The sequence below is a fragment of the Schistocerca cancellata genome, chromosome 5, assembly GCF_023864275.1.
Source record: "Schistocerca cancellata isolate TAMUIC-IGC-003103 chromosome 5, iqSchCanc2.1, whole genome shotgun sequence".
Classification (NCBI taxonomy): Eukaryota; Metazoa; Arthropoda; class Insecta; order Orthoptera; family Acrididae; genus Schistocerca; species Schistocerca cancellata.
Window position 1 is genome coordinate 65,304,542 of NC_064630.1, and position 23,554 is coordinate 65,328,095.

Genomic DNA, 23,554 nt, shown 5'->3' on the forward strand with positions numbered 1-23,554 from the left:
ATCTCTTCATTAGTTACATTCCAACATCGATTAAATGATCACGTATGAACTAAAACAGAGAGAAAAACTTTTCCATTAACAAATATTACATACAAATAAAACTAACATAAATGTACATATAGTTATTAGCTCAGAACAGACAATGAGCCACTATTAAAGAACACCATGAAACAAATAGGCAAAGATAAAAAATATTTTTTTCCAAGAAGGAAACACACAGTTGGCTTCAACCAGAAGTAATATATTTAACCCTGTGTACCCAAGACAGCATAAATAAGACTCCTGAATTACAAACGGGGCTTGCACCCAATAAACAGGAATATTTGTAACATGAATATACAGAGATCATCAGCATTGGATATGGCTTGATTTCAATTCCACCAACAAGATCTATAAATAAAATTTGAACCAGAAAGCCCACATAGGTATAACTAAGACAGAATTTTGACGTGCTGAGTGCACATTACAGGAGACACTCATAATATTTATAAATTATCAAGAGAGCACAAAGGCAACAGAAAGATATAAGTGTGAACTAAAGGCAAGTTTATTAATATAAGTGCTGGTAAATGCTTCTTAATAATTCTGGTGTTAAACTGAAGCCTATAACCCACAATAGAAGAACCCCACAGCACAGCCGATAACTCCAAATAGCTTCAAGTACAGTCTACACATTGAGTTGCTCACCAAGCAAGTCCATATAGCTCAGCCACTCCACTGTGCCTGTAACTTCTGTAGATATGACACAGCAGACACAGTACTAAGGCTGTCTTCTGCGTCATACTGCTCGGATGTGTAACTGACAGATTGCCAGTGCATACTCTCGCTCAAAGTGTTAGCCAGTTCCAGCAATTGCTTATAGCATCCGTGTCCCACGTAATTGCTAGCAGCTGCTGTAGTGTGGCCGCCCTCGTGTTATCGGTGAGCAGCAATTGAGAGCGAACTGATCTGGGTTGGCATTAAGTCGGGTTGGCAGAGTGCACACCTACTCCATGGAGGGACATTTAGCAGGCTGTTGCTTAGCTACAGCCAAAGAATCTAAATCGTTCTTTTGATAGCGTATTGAAAGAACACAGAGCTTGATCAGAGCTGTTTACATCTTAACTCGTAACTATTCCCCTTTTGAAGATATCTCCAATAGACAAATCTATGGCAGGTCTTGTGCATTTGACTGGCACTATCCTATGCACAGGGCATTTTGAAGAATCCATTTTAGCCAGCCAGAATCCTGCACACTTCACCTTGTATTCATTCATGGATGACATCTTTATTGTCTGGACTCAGAGGGAGGAAACGCTATAGCCATTCCTCCAGAACCTCGAACACCTTCTGTGCCATTTGTTTCAATTAAATTAATGAAAATAATCAATTTTTGAAAATGTAATTGGAAGGATAAAAAAAAACCTGGTCACCAAGTGGCAGCAGGAGAACACACATATAAAAAGTGTTTAAGTTTGCAAGCATTTGGAGGCAGTGGCTCCTTCTTCTGGCAGAATGGTTGAAGGGGAAGGAAGAGGAGTGACAGAAAAGATCTGGTGTGGTTAAGCAAAAGGGGTGGATTTCAGAAAAGTCACCCTGAACACCAGGTCAGGGGAGACTTACCAGACAGGATGAGAAGGAAGGAATAATTGTCATTCCTTTTCATCCTGTCTGATATATCTCCCCTGACCCGGGGTTCAGTGCACCTTTTCCAAACTCTAACCCTTTTCCTAAATGTCACCAGTCCTTTTCTGTCATCCGCCTTTCTTCCCCTTCAACCTTTCTGCCAGAAGAAGGAACCATTGGTTCCAAAAGCTTGCAAACCTTAACACTTTTTATATGTGTCTTGCTGTATCTGCAGTAAGAAGAAGTTCTTTTCTCAGTATGGTGAAGTACTTACTACGGCCTTAGTAGACAAAACCTAGCTCACAGCTTTGTACAGAAACAGATCTCCCAAATTGCATCTCCTTGTATACCCAAACCTTCTCACACACTTTCCTGTCTGTGCTGAAGTGTCTCCCTCCATTGTCGCCATTACCACCCAGTAATGGAACAACTGAACCATTTCTCCACTGAGTTAGTGAATACTTCTTGTCATACCCTCAAGCAACGTATGACATCTCCACTTATCCACCCCTCCTCTCCAAGTGATTTTCTACTGCACAGCTGAGCTATATAATATCAAGACTTGCAAATGTGCTTTTTTGTCCCAAATCCACTGAAAGACCCAGGTGCCCCATGCAGATACATAGCACCTTCTGTTCCAGCCATGTCGTTACTATGTAGTTATGGCCATGAATAGTCTATCCATTTACCACCAACCTGTGGCTGAACATTGTGTGCAATAGTCAGTTACAGATTACAACTCAACATAATGTTATTTTCTTTTATGATTTCTTGAGGTAAAACTCTCCCTACAATAAGTCTTCAGTTCCTTCAGACATCTGGTCCACAACTTCTTGTTAATCACTGTTGTCTACTGGTGTCCACCCCATCAGTTATTAACATTTCATTCAACCCATTTGCCTCATTCCCACTGTTTTGGTCTGCTTCTTCTTAGCTCACTCATATTTTCCTTTCTTAACTCTTCCTCTTATTCTTGGTCAGCCATTTATTTCTCAGTGTCACTGCTGGAGGCTCCCTGACATGCCCCTACCTCTTTGTGTAGATGCCAGCTACTTCCTTTGCAAACAGTCATGTTGACAGTTTTCCCTCCTGTTCCTCCCCCACTCTGCTCCACACATCTTCCATGTTCCCGCCATCCTCCCCAACTAATATCACTACTTCCCTGAGTCAGGCTTTAATTGTGGAAGACAACATTGTGTTGCCTCTTTACAATGGCTGATTAACAAATACCAAGACTGATTTTTTTCCTGTAGCTTCCATGATAGTTTCCCATCTGTACCATAAATATTTGAAAAGAGAAGTTTTTATGTATAATGTCCATAGGCAGCAGCATGCCCGTGTCAGTAGGTTGGTAGTAATGCTGTATTTTGTGGACGCTCTGCGGTAGTGCGGTAACTTTCTTCCATTACTAGCACCTACCTGTGAACTCATTGCAGCAGATCACTGGTCGGAAAGCCGAGCAGAAACCTACCATACTGCAACTCACACCAGGCTGCATACAGTGTAACTATTCCAAGAATTGGGAAAAGGTCTCAATTTTGAATGAAAGGTGGAAATACTGGAAAAACTTCGGTACATTCTGAACCTTGATAATGTACATGTTCACTGCCAAGCCCGTGCTAATCTCGACACAGTCATGCACAAACTTTTGTTCACGTTAGCAAGTTTATGGTAACGTATTTCCCGAAATCTGAACAGCTACTAAGCACAGATTGTTCTTAACTGAAAATGCTTGCCATACTATTAAGTGTATCGGTGTCTAATGCACTCAGGTTTTTAGTCATTGATGTGCTCAATATGCCATGTAGAATTACTGTCTTTTCTCATACACAAAACTACTAAAAAAATCCGTACTTTATAAAGAACAAAAAAACCATTGGAATAAATATGCCTTCACTTTAAAACACTTTTGGAACATGTAGCCCAAATAAAACTGGCAAATTATAGCTTTCTTCGGAGTTCAGACTACACACGATCGTACCATAGAAAGGCTGGGCTCAGACTCCTTTAGACTACTGTAAGCATTCTGTATCTCTAAGAGAAGAGGCGTGCGAAGAATACTGTGTTCCAATTTGTCATTTTTCTTTAAGGCCAATAGGATAACATTATTCTCCCATGTTAGTCCACAATTTTCATGACTAACCAATCAGCAAATAATACTCTTTCGAACTGTATTTTTTCCCAAAATAAATATTTAACATTCTGATATTTTGTTTATACTTGACATTATTAACTATTTTCATTTGCACTCGAATTAGCTTTCCTTTTACTATAAGCTTACTTAAATATGATACAAAATTCCCCATTGTCTGCATTCACACAGTCTTAAATCTTTCTCACACTAGTTCATACAGCGTTCATCATTAGAACATTGATCTAGGTATTTACTTTAGACCACATTCACGGTACTAAAAGCATTTACAAAACCATACAAACATAAATAAACAAAAAAGTCTTCAAGAAATAAACATAACAATTCATAAAAACATTCTCTTCCCCTGTTTCTTGAATGTCTCTGTCCTCTAGCAGATGAAAATTAGAACTACATACTCGACTGAACCCCCTTCAGACCGTCTATCACTGTGCACGCATGAGTCATTCTCCCGATACACAGGCTCTAGACAGGAGCGATATAAGGCACCACACCTCAGGTCTTTGCATTTCACATACCGAACAATGGAGGTCACGCAAGAGGAGCGGTATGGTGCAATAAACTTCTGTGTTCATTTAAACCATACAACCACTGAAACTTTCCAAAAGCTGTTCTACCTGCAGCGGAATTGAGATCAATCACGTTTTTTGACTGTCATGTAACGAATTACCAAAATGCCATTCCCCCTCACACTAAAGTTACAGCAGCATATTACACATTGGTATTGGCTAAACTGTGGAAGCACATTGCAAGGAAACGACTAAAACTTTCTCGGGCTGGGTGGCAACTTCAACAAGACGGTGCAAATCAAGTCATGGACTTTATGGCACAATTCAACGTTACTTGTGTACCACATCCACCTTATGGTCTTGATATTGCACCTTATGATTATTTTTTTATTCCCATCACTAAAGACAAAGCTTTGGGACATTCGATTTGAGAATTCTGAAGAGTGCTCAAGAAAAGTGAGGCAATTCTCAAAATCTTGACGAAGATGACCTGCATCATGTGTTTTAGGACTGGCAGAGACACTATAAAAAGTGCTTTCAAGTAGGAGGGGAGTACTTTGAAAAAGATCATGTAAGCATTTAAATGGAGTACCAGACATCTATGGGGGGCAAAGGATCAGTGTCAGTCTTTGTTGAGCACTGCCTGTAGATAATTCTGTCTGAAAGTTGGCAAGTTTTTTCCTTTTCCATTACTATTAGAGTTGACGTAAATTATTAATGTTAATTTATTTGGCTGTGTTAGCTTCTAACTCTGAGTTAAAATTGGAAGTTGGATTATTTTGATGATCAGCTCCTAATAGCAGAAATTTTTATATAAATAAATTAGAAAAGATTTGTTGTTAGATCCCCCATCAAGTGCCTTCCCAGATGGCAGATAGGGGAGAGCCTCCCAGATGTGGATGGTACTGGGGAAACGAAGTACCCAAATACTCATTTAGGCCTAAATCTATTTGTGTCTGTTCTGGCATCCAGTGGCTAGTGGTCAGCATCTGTTCACTAAGTAGGGGTGGCTGCTACAAATATGTCTTGACCTCAACAATCAAGTCTTTAAAATTTGCAATCTCCACCAGAGATCACCACAACCACTTTCAACTTGAAAAAAGTCATGGTGGAACAACAAGAAAAATATCCACTGTCCCTGGTCCCAGTAAATACACTGGACTTTCCTGGTCAGTGGAGTCTCGGGTACCAGGAACATCATGAGAAGGAGAAGAGTCAGAGCTTCCCAAAACATCTTCACAAACACTATATTGGCACGCTGAGCACAAATGCGCTGGTCAAGATAGGCAAACTCAAACAGCTTACAGATGTTCTGGAAAAATTTCACATCAAAATCCATGCAATACAAGAAACACACATTTCACAGACAAAAAACACAACACAGAAAACTACAGGTTATGCGAAGGAAAACCTGCTGTCAGAAGACAATTTTTGGTACAGGATTTGTGGTTCACAAATCAGTCATATACAACACCGTAGATTTCAATGCAGTATCAGAAACATTCTGTACAAATCGTATTAGGAGTCTTCAGTCCACTACTAGGCAAGGAGAAGTAGAACAAACAAATCACATGCCCTTACACAGCACACAAATGTACCAACAAGAATGGGGAACAACTCATACTTTAATGTCAAAATTTTAACTTAAAAATTATGTCGATGCAATTTCAGAAGCCAAAATGAAAACTCACAACATGGAAAATGCCCAAAAACATATGGGAAGAATTTCATGTAGATCATATAGCCATAACAAGCAGAAATACAAGCAAAATTCTGAATGTGAAAACATACAAAGGATTATGTCCTAAAAGTAAAAATTAGGCCAGTCCCAAGAAACAGAAAAAAATTATAAGACCAGACCCAGAACACTTGAAGATAAACAAAGACAAAATTATTGAAGAAATTAGTCGAATTTCAACAGAAAATTGGACAGCCCTTGTGAAGACATTTTAGAATGTAGTGCATTGGGTTCATCTTCCTAGGAAACAAAAACATAGATTGTGGAACACAACTTGTGATCAGGCCATTGAACGTAGAATGCAGGTCTGGAAGAAGTTCAGCAGTAACAGAATGAAAGAGATATGGCAAGAGTTTCACAAAGTCCAGAAACAACCCTCAGAAGATATTAGAAGAGTGGAAAGGACATATGACAGAAATAGACTAAATTAAATTGAGGAAGACTTCAAGAGAAATGACACAAGAAAATTCTACAGAATTTTCGGGGAAAATATAAATGGTTATCAGCCTTCAAATATTTGCTTGAAAAGAACAGATGGATCTCTGGAAACAGTTACATAAGAAAACTGCAAAATTCTTAAAAATTCTTTTGATAGCTGGCCGAAGTGGCCGAGCGGTTCTAGGCGCTTCAGTCTGGATCCGCGCGACCGCTACGGTCGCAGGTTCGAATCCTGCCTCGGGCATGGATGTGTGTGATGTCTTTAGGTTAGTTAGGTTTAAGTAGTTCTAAGTTCTAGGGGACTGATGACCTCAGATGTTAAGTCCCATAGTGCTCAGAGCCATTTGAACCATTTTATTTTGATAAACTCCTCAACTGCGAGAATCCCAAAGAAAAATTACACTTCACGAAAACATACCAAACCCAGATTCAAAGCCACAGCATTAGAAGAGATTATAAAACAACTAAAGAACAACAGAGACTCAGGGGAGGACGGTATTATCTCTGAGATCTGGAAACTCAAAAGACCAAAGCATCATAGAGAAAAATCCATGAAATTCTTACAGAAATATGGAATACAGAGAAAATTCCATACGGATGGAAGTGTACGTTGATTCGCCCACTTCACAAAAAGGGTGACAAGACAGACCCTAGTAACTACAGAGGTATCTTATTATCACTGGTCATCTACGACATTCTCTCCAAGGCATTACTTAACAGACTAGAACCACAATCTCATAAATCCCCCCTGCGGGTCCGGGGTAAGAATAGGCCCGAGGTATTCCTGCCTGTCGTACGAGGCGACTAAAAGGAGTTTCAACCGTTTCGGCCTTCCATGTGTTGGTCCCCCTTGGGGTTTGACCTCCATTTTTCTAAATTTCTACAGAAGTACGAGCCTTTTGGGGAAGGACACCTTACGTGGTGTACCACTGGTCCTAAGTGCACTCAGACCTTGGCACTCAGCATTGCACCGGCGTTGTAACCATACCCACTATTACTCAAATTGGGCCTAAACGCCTTTTGGGTTGTCCCAGTTACGCCCATAGTGCGTCTCCATCTGCACCAGCGATCATGATGGACTTTCCATGGCACCAGAAATCCAGCACGGTAGCCAGCCCGTTGTGGTGGGGTCGTCATGTACCCTCTAGGTTGTAGCCCCCTGACAACACAGGGATCGTACTGCCGATACCTGAGCTGCACCCTCCCCACGTCGGCCAAGGAGTAGATGCCCGTCTCCTTGGGGCATCAGGACTCCCGGCAATGGTCATCCTGCCAGGTGGCCCTTGCTGCGGCTGGGTGGCGCCCGTGGGGAGAGCCCCTGGTCGGAGTGGGTGGTATCGGGGCGGACGTTTCGCAGATGAAACGTCACCACGTATCGGGTCGCTCTGCGGCCGAGTCTTTCAAAAGAAAAGGTACCGTTTCTAGTTCTGGTTCTCCTGCCCCTTCCCCCTTGGCCACTCCATGGGAGGAGGGACAGGCCCGCCGGCTTGGAGCGAAGTACTTCTCCCGCTATTTGGTCTGTTCTCGAACCGATGGGGGGACATTCGCCACCTCCAAGCCCATGTTCTTTGTTCAGCACATTGAGGACATCTTCGGGGAAATCGAGGCTCTCAGCAAGATGCGTTCAGGGTCCGTTCTTATCAAGACCACGTCCGCCACACAGTCGGCGGCACTCCAGGCGTGCAACCGCCTAGGGGACATCCCAGTCTCCATTGTCCCACATCTGGCACTCAATAGGACGCAGGGGGTTATTTTTCATCGTGACCTCCTGCTACAATCTGATGAGGAGCTCAGGGCCAACCTGGAGCGCCGAGGCGTGCATTTCGTCCGGCGAGTCCAGCGCGGCCCCAAAGACCGTCGCATTGACACTGGGGCCTTTATCCTCGCCTTCGAGGGGGACGTTCTCCCGGAGAAGGTAAAGGTAATGTGCTACCGGTGTGACGTGCGACCCTACGTTCCGCCTCCTATGCGCTGTTTTAGGTGTTTGCGCTTTGGGCACATGTCGTCACGGTGTGAGGCTGAGCCCCTCTGTGGCGATTGTGGACGTCCTCTTCGTGAGGAACATACATGCACCCCACCACCTCGGTGCGTTAATTGTCCTGGCGTCCACTCGCCTAGATCCTCAGACTGCCCCGCATATCAGAAGGAGAAGAAGATACAAGAAATCAAAACTATGGATCGGCTGTCTTATTCTGAGGCCAGGAAGAAGTACGACCGCCTCCATCCCGTGCCATTGACCACTTCATTTGCCTCAGTTGTGTCCACTCCTTCCGCGGTATCCTCACCCCTCTCCTGTCCCCCCTCCGCCTCCTCCACCCATCAGGGGGCTCTGCCTCCGCCTCCCAAATCCCTCCCTTCCAAATCCTCCTCCCCCGTGGCCCCCACCCCCTCTGCCCAAGGGGCCACCCTTCCTCCTCCTCCTCCCCACACGCCACCTGAGAAGCGATCCTCTTCTCAGGCGTCCATCGGGGAAACGTTCCGGACCCCGGCTTCCGAGGTCCGGCGTTCCAAAACGGACCCCGCGCGTGAGGACCTTCTTCGGGTCCAGCCCACCATCTCTGTGCCTCCTCGGCCTTCCAAGAAGGCCTCCAAGAAGAAATCTCTATCCCCCTCTCCACCCCGGCGCGTTTCGACTGACGCTCCATCCATGAGTCGCCGCTCCCGGCCGTCCTCCGTTTCGCCGGGACGCTCTGCTGCCAGGCGCTCAGCTGGCCTTTCGTCGGCAAATGATGCTGCCCTTCCTACACAACCAGGGACAGCGGCCGCAGCTGGCGACCAGTCGATGGAACCGGATCCGCCTCCCGTCAGTTGTAGCGTTGTTCCCTCGCAACCTGGCCCTCCGCGGCCGTCGAGGTGACCAGCTCTTCCCCCGTCTCGTTCCCCCAACTTTTTGACTAGCGATGGCGTTGTTTCATTGGAACATAAGAGGTATTCAATCTCATCGGGAGGAATTACAACTGCTCCTCCGCCTGCACTGTCCGCTCGTCCTTGGACTCCAGGAAACCAAGTTGCGCCCGACTGACCGTATTGCCTTTACCCACTATACCTCGGAGCGGTATGACCTCACCCCTGTGGACGGTGTCCCAGCTCATGGTGGGGTCATGTTGCTCATTCGGGACGACGTCTATTACCATCCCATCCCATTGACCACCCCACTCCAAGCAATAGCTGTCCGCATTACTCTTTCTGCTTTTACTTTTTCAGTTTGTACCATCTACACTCCACCGTCGTCTGCTGTTAGTCGGGCTGACATGATGCACCTGATCGTTCAGCTTCCCCCGCCGTTTTTATTGTTTGGCGACTTCAATGCCTATCATCCCCTTTGGGGCTCTCCTGCATCCTGTCCAAGAGGCTCACTCTTGGCAGATGTCTTCAACCATCTCAATCTTGTCTGCCTCAATACCGGCGCCCCGACTTTCCTCTCGGACTCCACTCATACCTACTCCCACTTGGACCTCTCGATATGTTCTACCACTCTTGCCCGTCGGTTCGAGTGGTATGTCCTTTCTGACACCTATTCGAGCGACCACTTCCCCTGTGTCGTTCGTCTCCTGCACCACACCCCATCCCCACGTCCTTTGAGCTGGAACATACTGAAAGCTGACTGGGGACTTTACACATCCCTGGCGACCTTTCCGGACCACGATTTTCCCAGTTGTGACAGTCAGGTCGAATACCTCACGGCTGTTATCATCCATGCTGCCGAACGTTCCATTCCTCGTACTACTTCTTCACGTCGCGTTTCCGTCCCCTGGTGGAACGAGGCTTGTAGGGACGCTATCCGTGCTCGACGACGTGCTTTACGCACCTTTCGCCGCCATCCTACGTTGGCGAATTGTATTGAATACAAACGACTCCGAGCGCAATGCCGTAGAGTCATCAAAGACAGCAAAAAAGCTTGTTGGGCCTCTTTCACCAGCTCCTTTAACAGTTTTACCCCCTCTTCTGTCGTCTGGGGTAGCCTGCGCCGGCTGTCGGGCATTAAGGCCCACTCCTCGGTACCTGGCCTGACCTCAGGTAATGCGGTCCTTGTCGATCCGGTGGCTGTCTCCAACGCCTTTGGCCGCTTTTTCGAGGAGGTTTCAAGCTCCGCCCATTACCATCCTGCCTTCCTTCCCAGGAAAGAGGCAGAAGAGGCTCGGCGACCTTCCTTCCACTCGCTGAATCTGGAAACCTATAATGCCCCCTTTACTATGCGGGAACTCGAACGTGCGCTTGCACTGTCCCGGTCCTCTGCTCCGGGGCCGGATGACATTCACGTTCAGATGCTGGCACACCTTTCTCCGGCGGGCAGAGGCTTCCTTCTCCGTACCTACAATCGCGTCTGGACCGAAGGTCAAGTCCCCATGCGTTGGTGTGACGCCGTTGTTGTTCCTATACCCAAACCCGGGAAGGATAGACACCTTCCTTCTAGTTACCGCCCCATTTCTCTTACAAGCTGTGTCTGTAAGGTGATGGAGCGCATGGTTAATGCTCGGTTAGTCTGGATTCTTGAATCTCGACGGCTACTTACTAATGTCCAATGCGGCTTTCGTCGCCGCCGCTCCGCTGTTGACCACCTCGTGACCTTGTCGACATTCATCATGAACAACTTTTTGCGAAGGCGCCAAACGGTAGCCGTGTTCTTCGACTTGGAGAAGGCTTATGACACCTGTTGGAGAGGAGGTATCCTCCGCACTATGCACAGGTGGGGCCTACGCGGTCGCCTGCCCCTTTTTATTGATTCCTTTTTAACGGATCGAAAGTTTAGGGTACGTGTGGGCTCCGTATTGTCCGACGTCTTCCTCCAGGAGAACGGAGTGCCTCAGGGCTCCGTCTTGAGCGTAGCCCTTTTTGCCATCGCGATCAATCCAATTATGGATTGCATTCCACCTAATGTCTCAGGCTCTCTCTTTGTCGATGACTTCACGATCTACTGCAGTGCCCAGAGAACATGCCTCCTGGAGCGCTGCCTTCAGCGTTGTCTAGACAGCCTCTACTCATGGAGCGTGGCAAATGGCTTCCGGTTCTCTGAAGAAAAGACGGTTTGTATCAACTTTTGGCGATATAAAGCGTTCCTTCCGCCATCCTTACATCTCGGTCCCGTTGTTCTCCCATTCGTGGACACAACTAAGTTTCTAGGGCTCACGTTGGACAGGAAACTGTGTTGGTCTCCACATGTCTCTTATTTGGCAGCCCGTTGTACACGTTCCCTTAATGTCCTCAGAGTTCTTAGCGGTTCATCTTGGGGAGCGGATCGCACTGTCCTGCTTCGCTTGTATCAGTCCATAGTCCGATCGAAGCTGGATTATGGGAGCTTCGTCTACTCGTCCGCTCGGCCGTCCCTCTTACGCCGGCTCAACTCCATCCACCATCGGGGGATACGTCTTGCGACCGGAGCCTTCTACACTAGTCCTGTCGAGAGTCTTTATGCTGAAGCTGCCGAGTTACCGTTGACCTACCGGCGTGACGTACTGCTGTGTCGGTATGCCTGCCGGCTGTCGTCTATGCCCGACCACCCCTCTTACCAGTCCTTCTTCACCGATTCTCTCGACCGTCAGTACGGGTTGTATGTGTCTGCCCTGCTGCCCCCCGGAGTCCGCTTCCGTCGCCTGCTTCGACAATTGGATTTTGCCCTCCCTACCACCTTCAGAGAGGGTGAGAGCCCGACACCACCTTGGCTCCAGGCTCCGGTTCATATTTATCTCGACCTCAGCTCACTCCCGAAGGATGGTACTCCGGCTGCAATGTATTGCTCACGGTTTGCCGAACTTCGTGCTCGACTTGCCGGTCACACCTTTATTTACACCGATGGCTCCAAAACTGACGATGGTGTCGGCTGTGCCTTTGTCGTCGGGGCCGCCACATTTAAATACCGGCTCCTCGACCAATGTTCCAGCTTTACGGCCGAGCTTTTTGCTCTCCATCAGGCCGTTCAGTATGCCCGCCGCCACCACCATTCATCATATGTACTCTGCTCTGACTCACTCAGTGCTCTTCAGAGCCTTGGAGCTCCCTATCCGGTCCATCCCTTGATTCAACGGATACAGCAGTCCCTCCATTCTTTCGCTGATAACGGTGGTTCTGTCAGCTTTCTGTGGGTTCCCGGACATGTGGGAGTGCCTGGGAATGAGGCTGCAGATGCTGCAGCCAAGGCTGCAGTCCTCCTGCCTCGGCCAGCCTCCCATTGTGTCCCGTCATCCGACGTTCGTGGGGATGTCTGTAAGAGGCTTGTGTCGTTGTGGTGGGATGCTTGGTCATCCCTCCAAGGAAACAAGCTCCGGGCAGTAAAACCGCTACCAACTGCTTGGACAACATCCTCCCGACCATCTCGGCGCGAGGAGGTCCTTCTGACCAGGTTGCGGATTGGGCATTGCCGGTTTAGCCACCGCTACCTGCTCTCCGGTGACCCAGCCCCGCAGTGCCCTTGTGGTCAGGCATTAACAGTGCGCCATGTTTTATTGTCGTGTCCCCGTTTTAGTCAATTTCGTGTTGTCCTGTCCCTGCCATCTACTTTACCGGATGTTTTAGCTGATGACGCTCGAGCAGCTGCTCGTATTCTGCGTTTTATAACTTTAACTGGCTTGTCCAAAGACATTTAATCTTTTTACTTATTTTGTCTGCATCTTTGTTGGGTCCTTCTGGTGTCCCCTCCATCCCCTTGAGTTTTACCAGATTCCATGTGCTCTAACAACAGTGACTGGGCGCTAATGACCTCAGCAGTTGAGCGCCCTTAAACCCAACCAAAAAAAAAAAAAAAAAAAAAATCTCATAAAAATGTAGGTGAATACGAAGCAGGCTTCAGAAAAGGAAGATCCTGTACTGAACAGATTTGGAACTTGCAAATGCTCCTGAAGGTCAGACAGATGAACAACATTATAGTCACATTCATGTACTTTAAGAAGTACTCCAGAAACAGGCATATTCTCTTTGACACGTTAGAACTATTTGGAATAGAAAGAAATATTAGGATTCTTATACAACAGACACTTACAGTCACCACATGCAAAATAATATTTAAGGGGGAAATCTCAGATCCATTCGAGATACATGCAGGGGTTAGACAAGGACAAAATTATCAAACAATGGAAAGAAAACATAAAAGGAATTAAGTTAGGACGAATGTATGCAGACAAGATGATAATAAAATGCCTGACATTTGTAGGTGACCTGGCAATACTCAGAAACAGTAGAAAAGAATTACAAGAAGCACTGGAATAGTTACATGAAGTCCCTGCAAAAACAGGTCTACGGATATTGTATAAGAAAACACAATACATGGAAAGAAAGAACAGCGAACACAAAATATACAGAATAGGAGGATCAAAGAAGACATCCAACATATAATGAACAGAAAAACAGCAGATGGTGTATGGATGAAGAGACTAACCAATGAATTATATGAATACACAAGCAGGTTAACAGACATGATCAGAAAATGCTCTTTGCAGAAGAGCTTCTGTGAAGTTTGGGAGGTAGGAGATGAGGTACTGACAGAATTGAAACTGTGAGGACAGGGTGTGAGTCGTGCTTGGGTAGCTCAGTTGGTAGAGCAGTTGCCCGTGAACGGCAAAGGTCCCCAGTTCAAGTCTTGGTCCGGCACACAGTTTTAGTCTGCCAGGAAGTTTCATATCAGTGCACACTCCACTGCAGAGTGAAAATCTCGTTCTGGAAACATCCCCCAAGCTGTGGCTAAGCCATGTCTCCGCAGTATCCTTTCTTCCAGGAATGCTAGTTCTGCTAGGTTCACTGAAGAGCGTCTGTGAAGTTTGGAAGGTAGGAGACGAGGTACTGGCAGAATTGAAGCTATGAAGGTGGGTCATGAATGGTGCTTGGGTAACTCAGTTGGCAGAGCACTCGCCTATGTAAGGCCTGAGTTCAAGTCTCGGTCCGGCATACTGTTTTAATCTGTCAGGAAGTTTCACCTTGGTTTCAGATTTGGATTTCGGTGTGGTTATGACATGACTTTGTTAGGTAAAGACCCCGGGTGCTTCATAACTTCCATACCACCATGGTTCCAATTAGACAATGCTGGAGAGGATGCTACTATGTAACTGTCAAATAGGATCTGACCTGACCAGGCAACAAAGTCAGCAAGTGTTAGCCATTCAGTGCCGACTTTCAGATGATTTCAAATCTGCAGTGGAGAAAAGACTAGCCAAGGAACCCATGGTAAAACACTGTTACCAACAATGGGTATCATCCACCAGTTAGCTAGCACTCGTATAGGGTGTTGCCAGCTGAGGTACAAATAACGTAGCGGAAGTGGAGAAGATGCTACAGGATGGCAAGATTCAATCTTTGGGGCATCCTTGGTCATCTTCTACAACCCTTATGAAGCAGAAAGATAGCACATGCCATTTCTGTATCGACTACCAATGAGAGAACGAACTTACAAAAAAAGATGTCTACCCATTGCCGCACATTGATACACTCTAGACTGCTTGAAAGGAACAAAATTTTTTGAAACTGTGGATGTACAGAGGGGCTAGTTATCCCTTTGAGACTGTGTAATGCTCCAGCAATCTTCAAATGTATGATGGACAACCTGCTTTGACACCTTAAATGGACAAAATGACTTTGTTATGTGGATGACATAGATATTATTCCGAAGGCATTTCAAGAACATCATGGCTGCGTAGCACTGACGTGGTACAATGTGGGATTCCCTTGTTATGGCCTGTAGCTAGTTTCCCACTTCCCAGTTAATCACTCACCGCCATGCTGTTCATAATAACAGTTGTTGTATTCAGTCCTGAGAATCATCTTGTATTTTCTTGAAGCTGTGGACCTGCCACTCAGTTCCACTAACTATATCATGTGGACTTCTTTGCCGTCTGCAGAGAGTCAAGGGCTGTAAGAGAGCTTACAATTATGTCAACTCACTACGAAACAATGTAACTGCCTTTGAAAGAACTCTTCTCTATTTTGTTGCTAAAGTAAAATCACTGCACAATTGCGTGAACAGACGTCACATTACCTCAAGCAACATGAATGTAGTGAATCTTTATCACCCTCAGAGATTACATTGGGTCAAGTTATATGTCAGGTGTGAAATTTGAATTGTTTTCATGGCTGTTGACATTGTAGCCAGAGCTCCTTTCTCTTTGCCATCCAAAACACTGATAAATCGTGATGCCAAAGCGTAAGTGACCCCTTCACAACAGGCGGAGATGCTCGCTCATCATTGCTCTTTGCCAGTGTCATATGCCCATGCTTTTCTCATCGCTTCTGCACATTTCAACATAAAGTGTGCACAATTGCATGTTTGCTGCCTACAAACTACCTAAAATACAGTTTTTTTTACACGCATGTTTAATCAGCCTAGGAGGATAAAACTGGAATTTGTTATTCTGAAGAATCTCGTGTTACACTTCAGATTTCCTCACTTAGACATAAGATGATGTGAAACTCACCTTACATAATTAATGTGTTTCGTCAAAAGACTATTGTTCTTCATCTTAAACTCTCATAAGAACAAACTTCATGTGCATGTTTCTGAGCTCAGTCATTTTTACTCACTGACAGTTCAGTTCATCAGGGTTAAGCCTTATACATTGTCTTTCCATTTTTTAAAAAGTATTTTGCATGTATTCACACTAACTTGTTTAAAGTATAGAGTCTTGTTAAGTATAAAGAGTCTTGTTTCTAAGCTCATTGCTTCTTAACGTACTTGGTTCAACTTGCTAGTAGTTATTTGTTTAACAAAGAATTTGTTTGATGTGAAAGACAACCCATGGAATCTATTTGTCCTGTTGCATCCCTTCCTCTGGATTCACGTACCCTTTCACTCACCCACAATTCCTTCCACAGATGCACCCTATCATGGATTACAACATCCCCTTTCTACAGGTCCAGCTGTTCTTTACTCTCTCACATCTAGATAAATCTCAAATCCTTGAAATTCTCTGCGCACCCTAATCCCCTTATCCTTATAACTTTTTCTGGTCACGTTTCTCCATACCATACTGACTTTACCCAGCTATTACAAACCTTTGTTTCTTTAGCCCTTCTTTGTTCTACTGTCCTTATGCACTTCGTAATGCCATATGGCTTACATTATTAACATATTTTATCCTAGCTGTTTGCTTTCATATGCTTATCATTGAGGATTTGTTCATTCAGAACCTATGTGTTGTTTCTGAATTCGACATTTTGTTGCATTTAAGATTATTAACACGGTTGTAAACTGCTTGCTTTTAAAAATCAGGTAAAAAAGCAAGTGGTCATTATAATCAAATTTTCGAATTCCACTTGCTGTGAGTTGAGTAGAAGTCTTGATGCAGAATCTTTGAAGGTTCTGTGACAGGCTAGTCTACAACTTTCTAGACCTCTAGAGTGCTTCCAAAGCAGTCATGTCATTTTGTAGTGAGGTGATGTAGCTGTGAGCTCTCTTATAGCCCTCAACCCACTATAGACATGAAGAAGCCCACATGGTATAATTAGTGGAACTCAGTAGCGGATCCACAGCTTCAAGAAAATACAAGGTGACTGTCAAGATCGAATAAGTTAACTTTTATTATGAACACCATCGGGGCAACAGACCAATTGAGAAGTGAGAACTTACAGGGTGACAATTACTGAACTATATGAAAAAAGAAATGGAAATTAGTTACAAACTACAGCATGTACACACTTTATTCGACATGTAAACATCACTACAGATATTCAGATTTAAGTTATGACATGTTCGATATGCCTGCCATCATTGGCAATGATGTGGCACACACAAAGAGCAAAATTCTGCATGATACGCTGAAGTGTCGGAACATTGATACTGTTGATGACCTCCTGAACGGCTGTCTTCAGCTTAGCAATGGTTTTGGAGTTATTACAGTACACCTTGTATTGTACACCTTGTCTTTAATATAGCCCCACAAAAAGGAGTCACGTGTGTTCAGATCTGGGGAATATGGCAGCCAATTGAGGCCCATGCCAGTGGCCTCTGGGTACCCCAGTGCCAGAATGTGGTCCTCAAAGTGCTCCTCTAGGACATCAAATACTCTCCTGCTGATGGAATCGAGCTTCATCTTGCATGAATCACATCTTGTCATCTTGCATGAATCACATATTGTCAAAATCAGGGTCGCTTTGGATAATGGGGATGAAATCATCTTCCATGATCTCCATGTACCGTGCCATCAAGGAAAATCGCACCGATTATTCTGTGACTGGACACTACACACCACACCACACCACACCACACCACACCACACCACACCACACCACACCACACCACACCACTCAATCATTCATTCAGGGTGAAGACACTTCTCAATCTTGAAATTCAGATTCTCAGTCCCCCAAATATGCCAATTTTGTTTATTGACGAACCCATCCAAATAAAAGTGGGCTTTGTAGCTAAACCAAACCATGCATGCGCATATTAATTCCCATCCTGCTCCATGGTCAACTGTACAGTTTGAACATCCTAACACAAACCCTTCAGAAGTTATGATGATTTTATTTCATATAGTTCAATAATTGTCACTCCGTATTTACACCCCTTAACAAGGGAATCCCACATTGTATCACTTCATCTGGTGCCCTAAGTGAAGGACACGGATGGAAGTCACTAAAATATAAGTGTGTTCACAGAAAATAAGAAGAGATTTAATGAAATAGCAGGAAAATATATGACATTTCCTATAGCAACTGAGATAAACAATGAAGAAGTTACAGACAAACACACACTGTAGTGTTGTCTAATATAAGTCTCATATTCAAGAAAATGTTCTTTATAGACTTAATGAAAACTGTGTAAGTGTGAATTATAAAAACATTCAAAACAAAGAAAATCAGCTGACCATAGCAACCCAATCAACAACCAGAATTATTTACATACTTCAGCAATTTCTCAGCATATAAAGGGGACAAAACAGAAGATTTTGGAGTGCTGTTTTGAAGCCTAGGAGTGCAGTTACTGCTTCTGACTTGTAACTGCTTATCAAAATGCTTTATACTGAGATTGTGTGATGGTGTAAATATCTTCATTTGTGTAGGGAAGTGCTATTGAACAATTGTGTGATGGTGTAAATATCTTCATTTGTGTAGGGAAGTACTATTGAACAAAGTAACTGTTAATTATACTGTATGTCAAATACTGCTCAAAGTATGAGTACTAGTATTTTAGCAAAAGTATTAGAGAAATTAAGACAATTACACAACTCAGACAGACTGTCTAACAATATGACAACATTTTAAGGTTGAACGACAGGTACACTGTTTTTGTCCTCCTGATTTTAGAACAAAAACAGTGTACTTGTTACTCAACCTCAAATACGGAACTGTTTTACTGAGCAGTAATGGAAGAATCCATAAAAATATATGACAATACTTAAAACTAATAGCAAAACTCTATGAGAAAAATTAGATAAATTGTCTCAAAATAGTAAAAAATTATATGACATGTCTGACAGTATGACAACACGTAAAACTAAAGTAGATAAATTACATGGGATGTACAATAGCATCACTACACTTCAGTCTAAAGGGGAGAAGATGAAACAATTAGATAAAATAGTTATAGAAGTAGACAAACTTTCTAATATAGAATACCTCATTTTAGATTTACCTCAGAAGCTTAAATTTAGATTACCTGCAGATATGGCTCTTAGTAAGTCTACTTTCTATACGTGTGGTGAAACCAGCTTTCTAAATCCCTATAAGAACATTTCTTAGTTCGCTATTAATTTCTTTGTTTAATACCTTTTAATAATCATCAGGTACAAAATCTTTACTGAAATGCACTTTAGATCTGGTACTATATCAAAAAATATGTATGAATTTATTAATCATCACCTTTTTCTTATGTCTTCTTAAATCTTTCATACACATTTTTCCCACAGCTGATGTGATTATTCGATCTTGACAGTCACCTTGTATTTTCTTGAAGCTGTGGATCCGCTACTTAGTTCCACTAATTATACCATGTGGGCTTCTTCATGTCTATAGTGGGTTGAGGGCTATAAGAGAGCTCACAGCTACATCACCTCACTACAAAATGACATGACTGCTTTGGAAGCACTCTAGAGGTCTAGAAAGTTGTAGACTAGCCTGTCACAGAACCTTCAAAGATTCTGCATCAAGACTTCTACTCAACTCACAGCAAGGGGACCACAATTAGTTCTGGGAACAATGCTGCATATTGTGAGCTCTGCTGAAATAGTGATGTCTCAAGATTTTTGAGCATGTCTGATTCATAGTGTGCTTCTGGGTGTTCTTTCGAGTTTCTGGGACAGCTTAATTAAGAAGTCTGTTAAAATAAATATAATAGAAAACCCAATAAACAGGACCAGAGATTTCAGTTTAAACGAGGATTAGTCTTCCGTCACTCAGTTTATTAAGATCTCGCCGGCCTCCACATCAATCTGAAAAAACTAGGAGAATTTACATTTCACAAAATACCAGTGTGAGCTCTGAAAAACAAAAGAGCATCAAAGAGATAGTGGACATTGAGAGTAAATAGCTGCATGAGACCAACAATACTTTATATTCTTGTTGGATACCTCTTCAACATATTAAAAGAGGACTCCAGGCAAACATACTGAGTGCACAAGGTGATCCTTCTGATCCCTTGCTGCCATTGTATTAGGGCTTCCATTATTTGCTGTACATCCAAGCTGATGACAAGTAACGGACCGCTACCTTTTTTCACACTTTTTCCCTTGACGTGGGACGTGGCAGACTTCACAACAGGTGACGTATTTTGCACTGGTTCTGTTTCAGAATCAGTGGGAGACACCACGTCAAACTAGTTCATAAAGGGGTGAATATAGTACCCTGATTTCTTCCTGGTCCCTGCCTCGACTGTATAGGGCCGCTGGACCTACCATCGACTTCTTACTCACACTGAAGTTGATAAGTAGTGACAGCTCATGTATTTCATGGAGAGAAGACAGTATACTTGAGGTACTGTTCATATATCTGGTATGTGAAGCAGAATTTCCCGCAATGTATACATTGCAGTAGCTTTCAGTTGATGAATAACAGTAAGAGTGATTTTTGTTCATCTCAGCCTTTGCCAACTGCTTGCCTGGTCTGTATTTTTGCATATTTTCCCTCCAGCTTTTCTTCACTTTCACACCTCTTGTAGGACAATAAAGTGAACAAATGGATAATTGGACTTGTTTTGTTCATAGTCTATTATGTTTCTGCCACAGACTGTTTTATGTATATGGATATCAGCAGTATTCACACCTGCATTTGTGTTAGTGCTAGTTTCTGTTCATTCTTAAATGGTTATTTCTTCTACTGGTCATGGTGTGAACTACTCAAAAATCACATTAACGTGTGACATGCTGCTTCCGCTGCTCTGCACTTTTATGTGGTTAGGGTTTGTCTGTCCATACAATGGCATTGCTTATACATTAGTACATTTTTATGTATATACATTTTCCTCATTCGTTTGTGTTGTAATATGCAGAAAATAGAAATTATGTTCCATTATTTCCCTCTCTTTGTAGCAAAGCCTATTGACCTTTTGGCAAAATATTTTTATGTATACACGTTTTCCTTACACGTTTGTTTTGTAATATGCAGAAAGTAGAAATAATGTTACATGATTTCTCTCTATTTGTAGCAAAGCCTATTGACCTTTTGGCAAAATATATCAGTGCTGAAGAGGAAGTGGATGCTGTTGAAATGCATGAACCATACACGTATTTAAATGGCCTGACCATAAAGGATCTTGAAGATCTCATTGAAGATATAAAGGTCAGTGTTCTTCAAGGTATTTTTAGTATTCTGAAAATAATCTCCAAAGTAAAATTTTAGAATATTGTAAACTGTTGTACATCTTTTTGATTTATAATTTCATGTCCTGTAAGTCATGAACACGTAAAATAAGAATGGTTTTGTGGATATCATTATTGGACCATAAAGGATAACAATAACAATCATTGACCAGAAAGAAATAGAGTGGAGAGGTTCAGTTGAGAATATATGTAGGATGAGATTAAGTCACATAGGTTTTTATGCTAAGAAATATATATATAATAGCTTTATAAGGCATAAACACAAAGAAATATCCAACTACAAAAAGCACTCATTGGAAATGAATATGACAGAATGACATATAAACAATGGAAAATCCAGAGATGCTGAGTTGCAGATGGGCACAACAAAAAGACTATCATAAAATAAAGGCTTCAGCTGCCGTAGACTGCTGTCGTGTGTGTGTGTGTGTGTGTGTGTGTGTGTGTGTGACAAAGGCCTGGATGACCGAAAGCTTATTTTGTAACAGTCTTTTTGTTGTGCCTATCTGTGATTCAGCATCTCCACTATATGGTGAATAGGAACTGTTCTTTTCATAATATTTTTAGAATGACACATAATGATACATAAGAAATCAAAAAGAGAAGGACCATTGTTAAATGTTAGAGGAAGGAGAAGTCAGCTATGGAGCTTTGTTGATTAATTTGTCATTGGTCTTGTGCCACTATTTACTGTACGTAGCTAACATTACATGGTGAGCTTCATCTGGTAACATAATAATACATTCATGAAGTTTTGGGAAAAAATTGATTTAGTGATTGATATTAATTAAAAACATTCCCTCCTATATGCTCTGCAAAGCTACCAGTCTCCTCCTCTTGTTATACAGGGTGTTACAAAAAGGTACGGCCAAACTTTCAGGAAACATTCCTCACACACAAATAAAGAAAAGATGTTATGTGGACATGTGTCCGGAAACGCTTAATTTCCATGTTAGAGCTCATTTTAGTTTTGTCAAAATGTACTGTACTTCCTCGATTCACCGCCATGATTTCATACGGGATACTGTACCTGTGCTGCTAGAACATGTGCCTTTACAAGTACGACACAACATGTGGTTCATGCACGATGGAGCTCCTGCACATTTCAGTCGAAGTGTTCGTACACTTCTCAACAACAGATTCGGTGACCGATGGATTGGTAGAGACGGACTAATTCCATGGCCTTTACGCTCTCCTGACCTCAATCCTCTTGACTTTCATTTATGGAGGCATTTGAAAGCTCTTGTCTACCCAACCCCAGTACCAAATGTTGAGACTCTTCATGCTCGTATTGTGGACGGCTGTGATACAATACGCCATTCTCCAGGGCTGCATCAGCGCATCAGGGATTCCATGCGACGGAGAGTGGATGCATGTATTCTCGCTAACGGAGGACATTTTGAACATTTCCTGTAACAAAGTGTTTGAAGTCACACTGGTACGTTCTGTTGCTGTGTGTTTCCATTCCATGATTAATGTGTTTTGAAGAGAAGTAATAAAATGAGGTCTAACATGGAAAGTAAGTGTTTCCGGACACATGTCCACGTAACATATTTTGTTTCTTTGTGTGTGAGGAATGTTTCCTGAAAGTTTGACTCTACCTTTTTGTAACACCCTGTATACTGAAGTTATTATGATAATGCTGCTGTATATCATGTATTATAAATTGCAGATATGATTGTACAGGAATGGGAAGCCCTGGTTAGCAGATCCATTGTTTTCAGACATACTGCAGCCTAACACTCAGAGAGATTTTCTTTAGAACCCATTGTGTCACGTGAATAAAACTCTCTCTCTCTCCCTCTCTCTCTCTCTCTACACACACACACACACACACACATACACACACACACACACACACACACACACACACACACACACACACACACAGCTGCTCCAGCTGGATGCACAGTGCAAGAATGCTGTTTGGAAACAGGCAGGAGAAGGGTTTGGGGACGGGTAACCAGTGGCTCAGAGTGGGGCAGGTGTACAGGCTAGCAATGCAGGAGAGAGGTGTATTAGGTGCATGGGCCAGGCATGTGGCACAACGGTTCCAGAGCTGGTGAGGTTTGGACCATGTAGATTACATTGGGGTGTGAATTTGTAGGGGGTGTTGGGTAGAGACTGTAGTACAGTGGTTTAACAAAGATTAAAGCCAGGAGGATTAAGGGAGTAAAAGATGTGTTGCAAGGATAAGTCCCATTTATGTAGTACAGAAAACCTGGGAGGAGGATCCAGATGGCACAGGTTGTGAAGCTGCCATTGAAGTCAAGCATGTTGCACTCAATAGTGTGTTCTGCCACAGAGTGTTCAACTTCTAAAGCTCCTTATACATATTTTAGTTTATTAGATTTGCAGCCATGGAACTCAAGTATGG

The 23,554-nt window shown here is 43.3% G+C and overlaps 1 protein-coding gene across 1 annotated transcript in view; it reads left to right on the forward strand.

The window, feature by feature from the left end:
• The window catches only part of LOC126187669 (cactin), a 180,483-nt gene that overhangs the window by 57,115 nt on the left and 99,814 nt on the right, over window positions 1-23,554 (forward strand). Inside the window, exon 5 of the mRNA XM_049928901.1 lies at window positions 21,003-21,136. Coding sequence (XP_049784858.1) covers window positions 21,003-21,136 — 134 coding nt within the window. The remainder of the gene's footprint in view (window positions 1-21,002; window positions 21,137-23,554) is intronic.